This window comes from Diabrotica undecimpunctata, chromosome 7 (assembly GCF_040954645.1).
Source record: "Diabrotica undecimpunctata isolate CICGRU chromosome 7, icDiaUnde3, whole genome shotgun sequence".
NCBI lineage: Eukaryota > Metazoa > Arthropoda > Insecta > Coleoptera > Chrysomelidae > Diabrotica > Diabrotica undecimpunctata.
This window is the reverse complement of record NC_092809.1, coordinates 45549012-45567122: the sequence shown is the minus strand read 5'-3', so window position 1 is coordinate 45567122 and position 18111 is coordinate 45549012. Positions and strand designations below refer to the sequence as shown.

General features: G+C 33.9%; 1 protein-coding gene across 1 annotated transcript in view; it reads right to left on the bottom strand.

Moving 5' to 3' along the window:
- Positions 1–15126, bottom strand: part of LOC140446358 (uncharacterized) — an 88735-nt gene extending 73609 nt beyond the window's left edge. Inside the window, exons 1-2 of the mRNA XM_072538901.1 lie at positions 14989–15126; positions 4293–4545 (exon numbers count right to left, since the gene is read on the bottom strand). Coding sequence (XP_072395002.1) covers positions 4293–4533 — 241 coding nt within the window. The 5' untranslated portion in view covers positions 4534–4545; positions 14989–15126. The remainder of the gene's footprint in view (positions 1–4292; positions 4546–14988) is intronic.
- Between the last annotated feature and the right edge of the window lie 2985 nt (positions 15127–18111).

Genomic DNA, 18111 nt, shown 5'->3' with positions numbered 1-18111 from the left:
GCAGACGCGAGCGCCAAAAAATTAAAGCTTTTGAGATGTGGTGCTAGAGAAGAATGCTGCTCATACCTTGGACAGCTCATAGGGCAGACGTTTTAACTCTAAATTAATTCGAGACTAGAAAAAGGCTGTCCACAATATGTCTGCAACGTATTCTGCAATTTTTCTGTCACGTGGTTCACACAGGTGACGATAGTTTGGAGACATTAATTATTTCTGGAAACGTTCCGGGGAGAAGATCAAGAGGGGGATCACCAACTAGATGGTCTGAACAAATTAGGAATTCAACTGAACTCATTCTGCGAACCTCTCAGTAGGGATGGCGGATTTTGACAAAACACCGGTTTCGGTTATACCGGTTTTTTTTGCTTACAATTTAACCTGGCGGTTATAACCGGCCAAAAAAACCGGTTTTTCCAAAAACCGGTTTTCGGTTTTTTTTAATAAAATAGGTTACAAAGTTACACTTACAATGCAGTTTAGTTTGCGATACTACATTGGACTCGATATCAATATAATCAAAATTAGTACTATCGAAAGAACATCAATATAAATATACATAAAACACAATTTTTAATAAAACCATTTTATTCTATTAATTATTATATTTATTTATTATTTTATTATTATTATATATTTATTGATTATTATTAAATATAATATGGCGTAAGATTAATATATACATATTACAATAATATACAATAAAAGTATAATATAAGTAGAATGACGTAATATATGAAGTAAAAAAGTATAGGTTAGAAGGTTACAAATAGGTTATATTATATGAAATGGATTTAGCATTATGTTGGCCAGTATTTTTCATGAAGCCTATTAAGAAAAACTTGTTCATATATATGTTGGTCGGTTAAGCGGTGGTCTGACACAATATCATTCAATGATAGCACCAGTCTCTCTGATGCCACCGAACTTCCAACCAACGACATGTATTTTTTAGCTATAAAAGCCAAGCCTGGCATACAGGTTCTGTTCTACTCCTAAAATGAAAACGGATCACTTAATCTCGGCAGCAAAGGCTGCTGCAGCTATAGAGTCAATCAGAACTGGAACCACTGTTCACCAACTCCAGATCGTGTGAAGACCAAAGAAGGTTTGATTTTAAACTCACTTTAGCTTCTTCATTCTGGAAGGGGTAGGAAGGAGAAAGTTTTTCTATTTCGGTAAGATACCTCCTAACTTACGAGCCTAAATTGGATGTGACTGTCTCCGCCATAGACAGATTCAGATATAGTTTTTTGAACCTCGGGTCCGTGATTGTAGCATGGCAAAGCAGGGGGTTTCGTAAAAGCTTAGTGTCCCTCTCTTAAAGGCTAGTTATAAGCTTTTGGTATAACTTTTGAGCTGTACTAAGGTTTGGCTTGAGGTTTTTTAAAGATCTTTCGATAATAGACACAAGGGGGATAACATGGCTAGCAGTAATGTACTGGGAACCCGAGATTCCCTTTCTGGCCTCATCGAAAGGCGATAAAATTTCAGTAGTCGGATGTAGAGAACAGTAAACCAAAATTATTATACTACTGCTCAACAGAGAGCGCTAAAATAATTCAGGTTCTATTGCCATTGAATATATTATGAGAGTAGAATATAATATGCAATTATTGTATTTAATTAATGATGCAAATTTAATTTACCATTTAAAAATATCTTCTAAAATACCCACCAATTTTTCTCTCCTCCCAAACCCAAAAAATTCCCCACCCCAACCATTTCAACTTATAAAAAATTTCTCAGACTCTTTCAAATGGGATTTAAAAAAAATAATATCAACATAAATATTTTACTTAAAAATAAATTGAATAATGCAATTCATGATGATGTACCAGATCGCTTCTTATGTAAATATGACGACTACAAATACCCTTTCAACGAAATATTATAACAAAACTTAATTGTTTCTGGCTGATGTGAGTTTGCACTTTCAGTTTGTTTCTGTATTTATAAAATAAAATAAAATTTGAATTATGGTTTTTATGGAATAATTACTTGTGAATAATAATTATGATTGGTATCCAAAATAATACCTAACCTAATCCTAATCACGGTAAAAACCTAATAACCGGTTTTTACTTTAAAAATAAAAAACCTGCTATAACCGGGACAAAAAAAAAACAACCGATAAAACCGGTTATTGCGATGTAAAAAACCGTATTTCGGTTAAAACCGGTAGGTCTTTCCCATCCCTACCTCTCAGAGCAGCTGAAGATAGAGACCAATGGAGAAAAATTGTTAGGAATATTGGAAGAAATTACGATCCTCAGTACTGGGGAAACGACAAGAAAGAGATCTTGGTTGTAATCTAATTGAAAACTGGTACATGAGCAAAAGAATTAAAATACGTATAGAAAAAGTCAGAGTTAAATTTTTTAAGATAAAGAAAATCGTATGTGGAAACAATATTACTTTAAGACTAAAAATTGGAATGGTACGATGTTATGTGTTCACTTTTCTTTTATATGGTATAAAAGGTTGGACTTTATCGGATACACTTCTAAGAAAAGTTAAAGCCTTTGAAATCTGGGTATATAGGAGAATTCTGTGAGTAAGTTAAGTAGATAGAGTTCGTAACGAGGCTGTTTTGCAGTTGACTAGAAAAAGTTACGGAAGTGGTCAGAATATATAAAAATCGTAAAATGCAATATCTTGGCCATGTTATGTATCACCCAGAGAGATATAATATACTTAATTAATTAATACAAGGATGAGAATAGACTCTCAAAAATTGCCTTAGAAAACAACCCGCCGGTTCAAGACCTCCCGGAAGACTACCTTAAAGATGGAGGGATAGTTGGCAATCTAACTAGCAGGAAATTAACCAGGTTAATTTAGGTTAATTCAGAATTAAACAGAGCGAAAGATCTCCCAGAAGTAGAAGAAGAGGAAGAAGAAGAATTGAGATGGAGAAGGAAGAATGGGACTAGGTCGAAGACGAACGTCATAGCTTAAAAACCTAAGAGAATGATTTAGCAGATCCTCTGCATCATTTTTTTGAGCTGCCGTCAACAAAATTAGTATAGCCCATTTAACAGCTATCGCACGATAATCGAGCAGGGCATAGGAAGAAGTTTGAAAAATATACCAACATATATATATATATATATATATATATATATATATATATATATATATATATATATATATACAATATATCTGAAGTGATACTGTTAAAAATAAAGAATACTAAAATATTATTTTGATTATTAATTGTAAAAACAAATTTCTCGGACAGCTCAATTTTAATTTTCAATTTGAATTTTTCTTGTACTAGAAGAAAATGGTAAGCTGACGTTAGGATGTTCTGTTGTAGAAAGGTTTCCAACATTACCACATTCATCGTATTATCCTTGTATTTTTATGATGATAGATTGTTGTTTTAACCTTTTGTTAGTTACGCGGTTTACGATCGTAGATCACTCTCTTATAAGTGGTCGCCAATTGCAGAAAACTGCACATACGCCCTCACCCCGCTTAGTAGCTGTCACTAATACTTCCAACTGACTTTTGAGTGATGCCAATGTCACTTTTCACGATTTATCGTAAAATCTCACGAATTAAAGACAAATCTGACGATCTCACGATTGTCTTATATCTTACGATTTTTAAAATTTTTAAGATGTTGCTAAATCTCAAGATGAATACTTGATACCTAATAAAATGTATGTAAGTGCTCTTAGATTGTCACCTTAAAATATTCACAAATCAGACAGTATTTTTATATTGAAGTGTGCTACTCCAATATCCAATTTAAATAATATACACAAAAAATAATATGAATAAAGCTTAAGGTTCTTTATTGCTTTGAAAGTGTAAATATCCGTCCATAAACAACTGCTTCAACTGAATTTTACAATCTTTATTACATATCAAGAATATACTGAATTTTGTGTTAAAGGATTTTTCATCTAAGAAGACTGCTTTGACATTAAATACTGGTAACTTTATTACCAGCGGACCAGATAATTAATCAGAAGATAAGCGTATCATATGGACAATACCGTTTTCATACTGTAATATCGTGCACCTAGATATGCAACATTCGTCATAAAGCAAATTACTAAGAAATCAGTAGAGTAGAATGTATATCGATATCAAAAAAGTTTTCGACAAGGTGAAACTCTATCCCTTTTAGATTATTACAATATTAAGAATAACAAATTAAACGCAAGAACATACCCTTACTGATTAATACAAATCAATGTGTTCTATTATAGTTTTATATTAAATAAAAACATTTTAAAAATAATTCAGTAATTTATTTCGTTTAGTTTATATCTACATACCTCCCAACTTCAGTCCTTGTCTGTTAAACTCATCGTAGAACTTCTGTACTATCCTACCTAATGCAATTCCTTGTGGAAGAGTACTTCCATGGTTTCCATAAGGAAATGTGGGTTTTAGTTGTACTACACCTTTTCTTTTCCAATATGTATATTTATATTTTATGTATATAATAGCAGTAAATATTATCGATGCTATTATTACAAGAAAATTGATTAAGGAGCTGGTTGTAATGATTGACATGTTGACTGTGACCTAAAAATTTTGATAATGAGCAATTAAGTACATGAAAGATTGTCTGGCTATTTCGATTATCACAATGTACAACTTTTAAATTTAGGTTGGCTGTGCTGATGATGTTTCTAGCCTCCATAAAGATCTATTGCACCTCCACAAGGAGGCGCAATAGGTATTTAAAGGGCTGATTTTGCCTGTTTGGCCTGATTGGGCCTGTTTTTTATTTCCAATTAATTTCCATTATTATTGACGCAGCAGGTATTTTATCTTATAACATTTTACGTTTTTTCTACTCATTTTAAACGTATTTGACAAAGAAATCTGCACCTGGACTTTCAGCTGGGTCATCTCAACCAATTTTATGTAATCAAAATACCCATAGGATGCGTAATTATCTGGCGGGTAACTCATGGAGACATAAAGAAGGTACAAGTACAACGACCTAGAGTACATTGTGGTGAGGTCAACAAAAATAATAATAAAGTGAACAAAAAGAATGTATTTGAAGTTCGTAAGACACTGATTATTTAAATCCATATTGTGGTTCAGATTCGCTACAATGGTGATGTGCGTAAAATTCAAAAAGGCTTCTACAAAAGCATTAAAATAGCTGGGTCAAGAAACTACTGTTGATAGCAAAATAAAACATTCGATAAGATCCAATAAACTACCTGAAGGCATAGGTGAAGGGCGGGTGTTACTGCACTTCACCTATGCCTCCCACTTTATGAAATATGCTAAACTTAGAGAAATAAAAACTTTGACAATGTTTAAGTGACTTCACGATACTACTGAGAGAACCAACCAACAAGCGCACCGTCCATAATCATGTTTAGTTATTTGACGGAAGTCAACGTGTTTTGTGTGATGCCACTATAATTTGTGAGTAAATTATTTTTATACTAAATTTTTTGATTTTTTCATTAATTAGTTCCTACAAGCCCTCTAAAGCTCTGGAGAGATTAGGAAATGCCGAAAGGTCTTAATCTCGATGAAGGAAAAATCCGAATCTGCACCTCCACGCGGTAGAGGACGGGCAACATCAATTTTGATGGCTAACGCAGATAGGGACCGAGTGATTGCCGGTATAAGCAGTCCCCCACTTACCGACCAACGGCTCCGGGCGGACGAGTTGGTAGGTGGTAGGGCACTCTTTTGTCCTGGGGCTGAGAAACCGGCCCCAAAGGCGGAAGAATCAATGGTTTGGTCAACGGCATAAGAATATAGAAGGCAACGAGAAACCACTATATTAAAGATCCCTATGGATATCTCTAGTACAATTATAATGGCTGTACAACTCAATAAAAAGTCGCATACTGATCATGGACATCGGAGACCAAGATCCGGCAAGAGAGGTCATTCCCATGACCACAGGGCCTCTCAGGTCGTTAATATGCAAAATCCCTGTGAAATACCCAATAAAACACCTTTAAGAAAAGTCCACACGAATTGTCTGAAGAGGATATCCACTTGGAACGTTAGGACGATGGCTCAATCAGGAAAAATCCAATGCGCAATTAAATAAATGGAACGCATGAAAATAGAAATAATGGGCATAAGTGAAATGAGGTGGCCTGACTCTAGTTATTGTGATATAGAAGACTACAGAGTATACTATTCAGGATCAGAAAATGGTAAATATGAGAATGGGGTTGGAATTATCACGCATAAAAGTATAGCCAAACAAGTCAACAACTTCGTACCAGTGAACGATAGAATCCTCCTGTTACAAATAAATACGTCACCGGTGAACACAAACATCATACAAGTCTATGCACCCACAGCAGATCATAGTGATGAAGAAATATCAGAATTCTACAAACAAATAAGCAACCTTATAAGAGATATACCGAGACACGAACTCCTTATAATCATGGGAGATTTCAATGCAAAAATAGGTAACGGAAAAGAAGGGCAACATATTGGTCCACATGGATTAGGAGAGAGAAATCGACGCGGAGAAACAATGAGTATCTTTGCAGCTGAGCATGACTTAATCGTGCTAAACACATTTTACAAACTACCGCCTAGACGCCTGTATACGTGAAAATCACCTAGAGACAACGGAGAAGACGTTATTATTAGAAATCAAATAGACTATATGCTTGTTAACAAAAGATATCGAAATAGTTTCAACAGTATTAAAACCTACCCAGGCGCTGATATTCAATCTGACCACAATCCTTTAGTGGGCGTGTATAGAACTAAGTTAAAGAAAATACGCGGAAAAACTGTAAAAAAACATGACATGAGAAAACTGAAATGTAGCAAAGTAAAAGAAATAGTCAGCAAAACATTAAATAGAAAATTTAAAGAAATCGATAATACAACGGAAAGCACAGAAGATAAGATAGAATCCCTTAAGAAAACAATAGACGACATTAAAGACAATTTTATGAAAAACAAAGAAGGTAAGAATAAGACATGGATGACGACAGAGATTCTGCAATTAATGGAAGAAAGAAGGAAAAACAAGAACGATAACTCCATGTATAAAACATTACAGCGAGAGATACAGAGAAAGATCAGAGAAGCCAAACAGAAAGAACTGGAGAAAAAATGCCAAGAAATCGAAATTCTCCAAAGTAAATACGACGACTTCAACGTGCATAAGAAGGTAAGAGAAATTACAGGTAAATGTAAAAAACAGAAGAATAAGTAAACTTGTTAATGACAATGGAGAGATAATCGTGGACAAAGAGAGAATCAATGATACCTGGAAAAATTACATAAGAAATTTATTTTTTGATGAGAGAGAGAACCAGCCCCCAATATAGCCCATAACCTACGGAACAGGACCACCTATACTAGTGGCAGAAATAAGAGCAGCCATAATATCACTAAAAGAAGGTAGAGCTCCAGGACCAGACGGAGTACAATCTGAATTTCTTAAACTTCTTGATGATGAATCTTTAAGAGTACTATGTAAAATCTTCAATAATATCTATGACACAGGCAATATCCCAAAAGATTGGCTACTTTCAGAATTTATTACCTTACCAAAGAAACAGGGAGCAAAAAAGTGCGGAGAATATAGGCTAATAAGTCTAATGAGCCATACATTTAAACTTTTTCTTAAAATTATACATCGTAGAATATACAAGCTATGCGAAGAGAGAATACAAGACACACAGTTTGGATTCATGAAGGGCGTAGGTACAAGAGATGCACTGTTTAGTCTACAAGTATTATTTCAAAGATGCAGAGATATGACTTGCGATATTTACACCTGCTTTGTGGACTACCAAAAAGCATTTGATACAGTTCAACACCAAAAAATGATGGATATTCTAACAAAAGCCCAAATGGATGATAAAGATCGGCGTATAATACAAAATTTATACTGGAACCAATCAGCCACAATAAGAACGAATTTTGGAGGTGAACCAACGGAAATGATCCAGATTCTACGAGGCGTTAGACAAGGTTGTATACTTTCACCTATATTATTTAATCTATATTCAGAGGAAATATTTAGTGAAGCCTTGGAAAAATGCGAACATGGAATACTTCTAAATGGAGAACGCCTAAACAACATCCGTTATGCAGACGACACCGTTATTTTTGCCAGTTTGCTTTGACAGTTTGAACAGTTTACAGCAACAGATAAACAAAGTAAATGAAGTAAGTGAAAGATTTGGACTTCAAGTAAATATAACAAAAACTAAATTTATGATCATCAGTAAAAATAAAGTTAGAGACGCTCAACTACTTATCAATAATACACCAGTGGACCGACTAAAACAGTATAACTATCTTGGAACAACAGTAAATGAACAATGGGATCACTCACAGGAAATAAAATGTAGAATAGAGAAGGCTAGGAGTGCATTCAATAACATGGCCAAACTCTTTAAAAGCCACAATCTTAATCTGGAGATAAAAGTAAGGCTCCTACGATGTTATATCTTCTTAATATTGTATTACGGAGTTGAATCCTGGACACTAACTGAAGCAATGGAGAAAAAACTTGAAGCCTTCGAGATGTGGCTATACAGGCGAATTCTAAGGATATCATGGACAGACAAGATAACCAACGAGACCGTATTACGAAGAGTGGGCAAAGAAAGAGAGGTGATGTATACCATTAAAAGGAGAAAGTTGAAATATCTCGGACATATAATGAGAAACAGCACTAAATACAGATTACTGAAGGTAATCCTACAGGGTAAAGTATTCGGAAAGCGAGGAATTGGGAGAAGGAGAATATCATGGTTGAAGAACCTGAGGAAATGGTTCTCCACAACAACAACGAATCTATTTAAAGCATCAGTCAATAAAATAATTATAGCCAGAATGATTGCCAATATTCGGAACGAATAGGCACTGAAAGAAGAAGAAGTTCCTACAAATGATGGCAAAAACTATCCAAAAAATTTTGTTTTAAAACGTTCTTTTATAAAACACATATTTAAAAATACTTAGAAACACATATACAAAAACATTTAAAAAAAATTATGTTACAAAACAATTACAGAACATAATGTAGTCATAATACAAAATTTAGGTTATAAATATTCTTATCAGAAACAAAAGAATTGGTTGTGAATTAATTACTACCTACTTAAAACGACAGAACGTTAGATCTTAAACTATAACAATGTAAAGGTAATAGTATACCTAATAGAGGCTAAATTTTCTAAAAAATAAGAGGCAACAAGACTTATTTTGAAGTAGAAGAGATATTATATATCTCATATATGTATAATAAAACTTATATTGTTGACGATGAATGGCCTTTATTGGTAGGTTTGTGGTTATCTAAAGTTAACAATAATGAGTATAAGGTGCTTAAATTGTTGGTATCTGTCTTTTTATTAATGGTTTCTTTTTCTTGAAAATATGTAAACCTTAAATCGACTTGGCCGTTCGGCGGAGTGAGTCGATTCGACTGAAGTAGAAAGACTGTCTACGTAGTAGAAAACACAACGTACTGAAAGCCGAGTAGAGTACTTCTAGCGTGTATAAAGTTGTTGTTTTTAGTACGAAAAGCTGTAATTTTCGGAAAAAATGACTGAAAAATGATCAGATGCAGACATGGCAAGATTTTTGGATGCTTATCTAAACTATAATGTATTATGGAATTCACAAAACGAGTTTTATCGCAATCAACAAGCGAGGCGAGAGGCATTGCAAGCAATTCTACAACATATAAATAAACTCAATATGTCTGGAAATGACTTGAAAAATAAAATAAATTATATTAGAACAACATACAATCGTGAATTGAGCAAAGTATTGAAATCACTAAAGAGTGGCTCTGGACCTGATGACTTATATGTACCGGTTCTAATTTGGCTTTTTATTTTTAAAAAGATTCATTTTGTTGTACTAGTCTTTAATAAATCATTTATATACAGCTGTCTCCAGTGGCTAGAAATCGAAGAACTATTTGCAATTTCAGCCCTGCTGGTAATGCTTCACGCATATTTGTATAGTTTTTTGACTTGTCTCAGCAGTTTTTTCTAAAAGTTCTCTAAAATAAGCATTATCCATTCTTAAATGATTTCTATAAGCCTCTGGATCTTCCACAACCATTTCTTGGAGCAGGATTTGTGATGCACCATGTGTATTTCGTCTCACAATCCACGGTCGGGTCCACCACGTTCGTTTTTTTTCTTTTTGTTTGATTTAGCGATTTCTTCCCAAATTGCACAACAAATTAATTGCACACCTTCATTAATCATTTCACGTAACACCATTTTGTACCACAATTAATTTAACATTCATCGCCTGTCGTGTAAACCTTTTTGCTTTCCACACAGATCGAATTATGCTCGAACGGTCCAAATCGTTCAACCTGAATCGACCCGTGAAAACGCGCCTTTAGCATGTGTGGCTAAGGAACATCTTTCAGGGTGTAACCTAATGTCAGTCTTGTGAAGAGTCAAACGGCTGGAAACTTTTTGGTAGGTGGAACCTACACCTTTTTTAAGGAAACTTAACTTTTTTGGTGTGATCTATATCAGAATCTTCACAGCCTAAACAACTAAGTTTGTATACAACATTACTTTTATCTGAGTTAGGTACTTTGTCTTTTAATAACTTATTCATTAAATAGATTATAGTCAGAGATAATTTTTTTCATACCAGTGTATGGTTAAAACAGATATGTAAAAGAAAGTTATAGTTTTTTATTAACGAGTTTTTGTTTAAATTTTAGGAGAAATTGGACCCTTTACGAAGATTTAAAAATGGCATGCATTGATTACGCAGAGGAAATATTTATAGAACCACCAGTTCCAAGTCACAACCAAGTCATGTTTTGACAGACGAAGATTATGCAGACGAGGATACTGGAGGTACTGTGAAATTAAATATTTCATATTGATTTTGCTTGTCAGCGGTTACGGTGTTAAACTTTTTTAAAAAGACACTATTAAGATTCACGTGGAGATATGAAAAATATTCTTGTTAGCTATGTAATGTGCGATAGAAAGACCGATTAGATTTGGCTTTAATACCTGGTGGATAAATACGTGCAGAGGATAATGTCAAAATTTACCAGGGAAAGACTTGATATACTGTTTCTGAATACAAAGGGTTGTTTGGTGAAAAAAAAGTATTATAATGCTCGAAAAAATACCAAATCCTGGTCTGCCTTAAAAATTCTATTTATATAATTTATTTACTAGTATCACATTGTTTAAGTTTTGCGACTAAATCATTACGGGGCTACTGGTACATTTAGGGAAGACTGACTACCACACAACTATCCATTAAAATCAAGAAAGAATTTAAAAAAAATATTATTGGGACTCAAACATATTAGCTTTTGATAGAACACATGAAATCAATTTTGTAAAGTGGATAGACAATAATGTGATTATAGTTGGATCCACTAGCCATGGTGTTTAGCCTACTTTGAATGTTGAAGATATATCTACAATATATCATATCATATACAGTATATATATACAAAAAAGATTCATCCAAATTACTCGTCCTAGATTAATGCACACGACGCAATACTACTCTCTTAAAGTGAAGTTGATTTACAGCGTATGCTGCGCCAATTTAGAAAAGAATTCAACATGTTAATTTCCCCAAAAAAGACAAAATTAATGGTTACAACAGCAAATTTACTAAGATGTAAACTGGACCTGGAAGGTCAGATAATACACTCGCGATCATAAAATTCGGGCCACCTTGAAAATCACCGTTATTTCATTTTTGACGAGCTTTATCGTAAATAATAATAACACAAATACAAACTAATGCATGTTTTTGAGCATTGTTGTCGCCTTAGTGGTTTCCTTTGTAACAAAGAATTCCAATAATGCCGATTTCGCGGAAAGCTATACACTTCCCAAAATGAACGGTACCTGTAACTGCCGCTTGTTTTAAATGTCTCATTTGTGCTTCGACTTTCTGTTCAAACGCAACAAACAAACGTTTATTATTGCCACCATTAGTGTGTATTAGTGCCATTATCAGTGTTTATTATTGTTTATTTTTTGCCAAAAATGCCTTTGACTGTTGTTGAAACGGCACGCATTGTTGCGCTTATGGAAGATGGTCATACTCAACGGCAAGTCGCAAGAACTGTTGGCGTAAGCCTTTCTACCGTTCAACGAGTGCTTCAACGCTTTCAGAAGACGGGTTTGCTAACCAGACGACCTGGATCTGGACGAAGAAGAACGACCACGGCACGAGATGACCGTTTCCTTATGTTTCAGGCTTTACGAAACCGGACCTCAACTGCCGTTATGCATCGAAATCGTCTACAGGAAGTACGAAATTGCAATGTTAACGTTGCAACAGTCAGGAGACGACTTCGTTCTTCTGGACTATCTTCTCGGGAAATGGTTACAGGACCGCCACTTCGCCGGGCGCATCGAATTGCACGACTAGCTTTTGCTCTACAATACGCGCATTGGGGAATTAATGATTGGAGCAAAGTGTTATTCTCAGATGAATCCCGTTTCTGCCTAACTGGATCCGATGGACGTGTAAGAGTTTGGAGGAGAACCGGTGAACGATTTTCACAAGCTTGCATTGCTCCAAGAATGCCATTTGGTGGAGGCTCGGTCATGGCTTGGGGAGTTGTATCTTCCGACTTCCGCACAGAATTACCCTTCATCAAAAATGCGTCCTTAACTGCACGAAGGTACATTACGGAGATTCTGGAAGAGCATGTTATGTCCACCATCGCAGGGCTTGGAGAAGACGCTGTTTTTATGCAGGATAACGCGCGACCGCACGTTGCCAGGATCGGTATGCAATACTTAGAGGAGGTTGGAATTACGAGGTTACCCTGGCCAGCTAGGTCTCCGGATTTGAATCCCATCGAACATCTCTGGGGCGATTTGAAAAAACGTATTCAAACCCATACACCACCTATTAACAACGCACAGGAGCTTAAGGATCTGTTAGTGAGAGAGTGGAATAACATACCACAACATGTAATCCGGAGAAAAATTGAGAGTATGCCACGTCGTCTGCAAGAGGTTATTAGGGCAAGGGGAGGCAGTACACGATATTAGTCATTGAAATTCCACTGTTTTACCACGTTCTGTATTTTTCATTTTTTTTTTCGTATGTTTGTTTTATCAACAATTTGGTGTGTTTTCTGCTTTTTCAATAAAAACAATAAAAAAACCGTTTTTTTTCTTTCAAAACAAACATTGATGACAAATAAAAAATACATTAGCCTAAAAAAAGGTTATTACTGCACCAGATGCAAAAATATTCAATAAACTTGAAATTTTCAAGGTGACCCGGATTTTATGATCGCTAGTACAGAACAAGTGATGGAGTTTAAATATCTATACACCACACTATCTAGCTACGGAAAGCTCGAAACTGAAGTGGAAGATCAAGTGAATAGAGCAAACACAGCCGCAGGCTGCCTAAATGAAACAATATAGAGAAATAAAATATCGAAAAGAAACGAAAGGCAGAATTCACAAAACATTCGTCAGACCAATAATGACATACGTGGCAGAAACAAGACCTGAAACAGAGAGGACAAAAAGGATGTTAAAAACAGCAGAGACAAAAACACTTAGAAAAATGGATTGTAAGGCAATATGAGACAGAGCTAGAAGTACAGATATACGACGTAGATCCAAGGTGAAGAACATCCAGAATTGGGTAAGAAATAGTAGAGTAGAATGGAACGATCATATAAGCCGAATGACAACAAATAGAGTGGTCAAGACAGCAAGAAAGAGACGGTTCCCCAATAGAAAAACGATTAGTAGGAAGACTACGAAAACGATGGAACGACAACTTACTGGAGGCACATTGAAAAACAGACGAGGTCTAAGAATTTCTGGTGGAGGATATATACATGGCTCTTAGATGCAACTGTAAATAACATACTGGACTTTGTCCAGAAAACACCACAATATATCTGTTAGTTAGAGTTAGAGTTTCGCAGAACTATTGCTCAGGTTTACCTAAAAATGTATAAAAATCGTCCTAAAGGAGGCGGAAGGCCGTTTATTTCGAGGTTTAGTATTTCTTTGAATATAACTTCAGATGAACTTAGCTATGATGATATGAACCATCTCTCCTAACTCTCACTCCCGACAAGAAGCAGAGACGTTGTGCTGGAAAAGGTTGTTCTTTTAGTAGGAGAACTATGTGCAACAAATATGATATTGGTATTTGTTTGGTGTGTAACCTAATAGTTCATATAACCTCTCGTTAAGGTCTACATAAGATCCTAGCGATATATATATATATATATATATATATATATATGTAACACTGTTTTTTTTTGCAGTAAAAGAGCTTTTTTAAAAGTTCTATTTTTTCACATGTTTCTACCTATAATTAGTCCAAAAAATTTAAAAGTACTACAAAATTCTACAAAAAACACATTCCGGTAATAATGGGTTAACCTCACAGTCAAATCGTTCTACATTGTGGAACAAAATGTATCATTACATAAGAGACGCCTGTAGACGAAAAATGGGGTGAATAAATTAATTATTTCAATTATTCAAGCGATAAAGTTTTAACACTAGAACTATCAGACACTGAAATGGACTTAACAATTTCACGATTCACTTCTGCAATTTGTCTTTAATAAAGTGAACTTACCATAATGGTCAAAATACAAAGAAATTTTTAAGATTGGAAGCCGTTTTAAAAAACAAGGTTTAAAAAATTACAGTGATAAAAAACAAGGCATTTTTTAATGTCCGACAGCTTCTTTAAAAATTAAAAAAAAAATTTAATTTAATTAAATTACATTATAAAGAGACTAAGCAGTAAAAAATACAAACAATTTTAAATATAAAAAAAAAAATTTTTTTAATAAAATTCTTTGTAAAAGGTATATAAATTTTTTTTTTTTTATATACCTTTTATAAATGATTTTATTCAAAAATTTTTTTAATATATGGTATACAGCCAAATACAGGAACTTAGTTTCCTTGTGAATTTTAAATATATTAAATACGTTTTTATCGTATTGCTAAAACGAGAATCAAATAAACTTCTGCTTACCTGTTTTCATCTAACACCAATTCAACACTTTATCCTTTATATATATTATATAATAAATCAGTCAAATCTAGTGAGTTAAAAAATTGCAAAATCACTCAATTAAAGTTAGATTATATTCCTTAGATTATATTCACAGATGATTACCTTGAGTGAGTACACGAACAACCTTACGAATGAAAATTTGAATGTGTTTTGTGTACTGATTAATAAAATACAGTGATGAGTGTCTTACCACCTGGCAAAATAGCGGAAAGGATAGAAGACAGATTAAGTTGTGAGATAGTAGGAGATAAAGCTAATTTTTAGACGAAGCTATTTTACTTCAGTCATAATTATACGGATGACCTCGAAAATATTTTATTTTAATAATTTTTGATGTTAGAATATATGATTGATTAAATTAAGATATAAATTAAGAAAACATTAATTCGTAGCGATTTTAAATTAAAAATCTTTAAGTTTATTTAATAATAAAAATAACACAACTGAAATATTTGACTAAACTAAAGGTACCTAAGTGTATTCTGTCAGAAAACAATTATTGTATGTAGAATTGGTGTAATAGTAAGAGACGTGGTCTATTGACAAGAAGATTGGGGTTCAATTCACATCAAGGATAAAATTTTTGTTTTACTCAATCAAAAAATAATAGAAAATATGATACATATTAGGTAACAAGTTTTCGAAAAACTCATTATTTACAATTTATTCTTATTCCAATGTTATACAATAGAAATACAAAATAATTCAAATTCAATTCCAGTTTTACAGTCTTCAGTTGTAAATGCAAAATAATCCGGTGAATCTCAGTGTTAATATCAATTCCTCTGTACAGGTAGATTTACAGTTCTCTGTCCTCTGTACAGTTTATTTTTGTAGAATTTTTACTTATTTAAACATTATTTAAACGTTCTTTTAATTTTGAAGAATTTTTACTTTATTTTCGAAGTACAATGATACTGTTTTTTCAATAAGATATTTATGTTTAACCTTAAACACTTCTATTACTAGTAATGAGTGACATAAATGTTTAGTAATTCAAAGCAAAACGATCTCTGCATAATTTCAAATTATAAAAAAAAAGAAAACCACAATGTGGGTTTTGAACTCTAATTGTCTGCGACGTCTGTGTCGCAGTGCCGAATTTTTACCACTAAGCGACGAAGGATTCACAATTATTCTGTGACAAGAGTGTATAAAACTCCTCAAATCACAGTAGAAATTATTCTTGGTTAATAATTTAAAACTTTAGATTAAATAATCACTATTAATTAAATTATTTTATTCACATTTTTGCTTTATTGTGGTCAATCAGTTTTTACTTTATACCAAATTAAAAATGGAAATACGTCACACAAACGACGTTACACATAATAATTATGACCGAGGTGATTTAGCTCGAAACTAACGTCTAAAGGTTTGAGACTATCGATGGTGGTAATGTAATGTAATGTAAATTATAGGTTTCTACCGATTATTTCCCACCTCTACGAGTTTTATCTCTTTTTATTTCACAAGGTAACTGTGTTTTCTATCTCTTACGTTAAAAAGCCGGGTGGTAAGACACTCATCACTGTATATGAGTAGGTGCAAGAAATTTGGATATACTGTTGAATATTTTGTCAATATAGTTGTATTAATATTTTGAACAAAAAATATTGAAAATAAATACGAATAATTATTGTTGTTTATTCCCAATAAGAAACGTAAGAAATCTCTGCATAAAATGATATACCTAATCAATATAACCTTAAAAACTATTTTTCTTCTTCTCATATAACAAAGGAGACAGCATGCATCCTTGTGTCACACCCATATCTATCGACATTGCCTTTGTCAACTTGTCACGTACTTTAATGTTGTTCAGTTTGGTTCTAGTAAACAATATAGCTTATTCTTATTGTTATGTGATAGGGCGTAGTATTTCAAGTTTTGCATAGTATTGGAAATTGCTTCAAATAGTAAAGTATTTGGATCAAGGTGGTGCAATAAACAAATATCACACTATTGTTTATATTGTTTTATATTTCTAAATAAAAAGTGTCACGATTATTAAAGCCATGCTTTTACTGCTAACAAACTTTAAGGTCAAACAAGTAAAAATGTGTCATTTTTCCCCTTAAAACACTTAACATTCAAAATAACCTGCCCTTGCTGTCAAATAAGTCAATTTGCTTTGCATTATCTGAATTTACTTTTTTCAAAATTGTTTTAAGCTTCTTCTCTATTTTTATGTAGAGTGGTGTAAAGCTAGTTCGCGTCCGTAGTAGAATACTACAAGTGCACCCTGGGTAACGCTAAATGAACTAACGCAATAGGCAGTCAGACACTCTAGAATCTCTAGATCTCCTGCAAGAACACATCACGAATATAAGATATGCCTCCAACCAACAATTTAAATGGGTCTTCTTAGGACCAAGCCACAAAAGGACTCGGACCAAGTATCTAAATCTGCCATTTAAATATAGAAGGTATTAGTAGAAGTAAATATGAGTACAAAAGGTACTCATTGAAAATAATATCGACGTCGTCGCAAACGAAGAACAAATTCTCGCTAGAGGAATAATTCATGGCTATGATTTATTAGGTGCAACTTACCATCCAGCTTATCTGTATCTGTAGAGTAGGGAGGGCGAGTTAAGTTTTACAGCACTTTGGCCACAATTGACCCATTATGTATCCTCCCAAGGAGCTGTCACCCTTAGCTCATTGTCCAACCTGCCATTTCTAGGAAGGTGGACAAGTCACCAGGAGACATCTCTCTTATATGGGTAGGTGTGGGCCAGGATTCGCCGAACGCGTACTCTCGTATTAACGATAACTCCGGGCATTCACATAGGACATGCTCTACAGTTTCATATTCTCGTTCACATTTCCTACATAGAGGTGTGTCTGCTAGCCCCAGTATGTGGAGGTGTTTGCTTAGTTAACAATGACCAGTTAAAAAACTAACTATCAAACGTAGGTTTTTCCTGGTCATTCCCAAGTACTTTTTTGATGTTGACTCTTCAAGGTTACTTAGTGTTACCCTGTTACCCTGGCAAGTTTACATCCTTGCCGTTCTTCCCATCTTTTTACGGTTTGCATATAGGAGTGACATTTGACAATTTTCACGATTGTTGT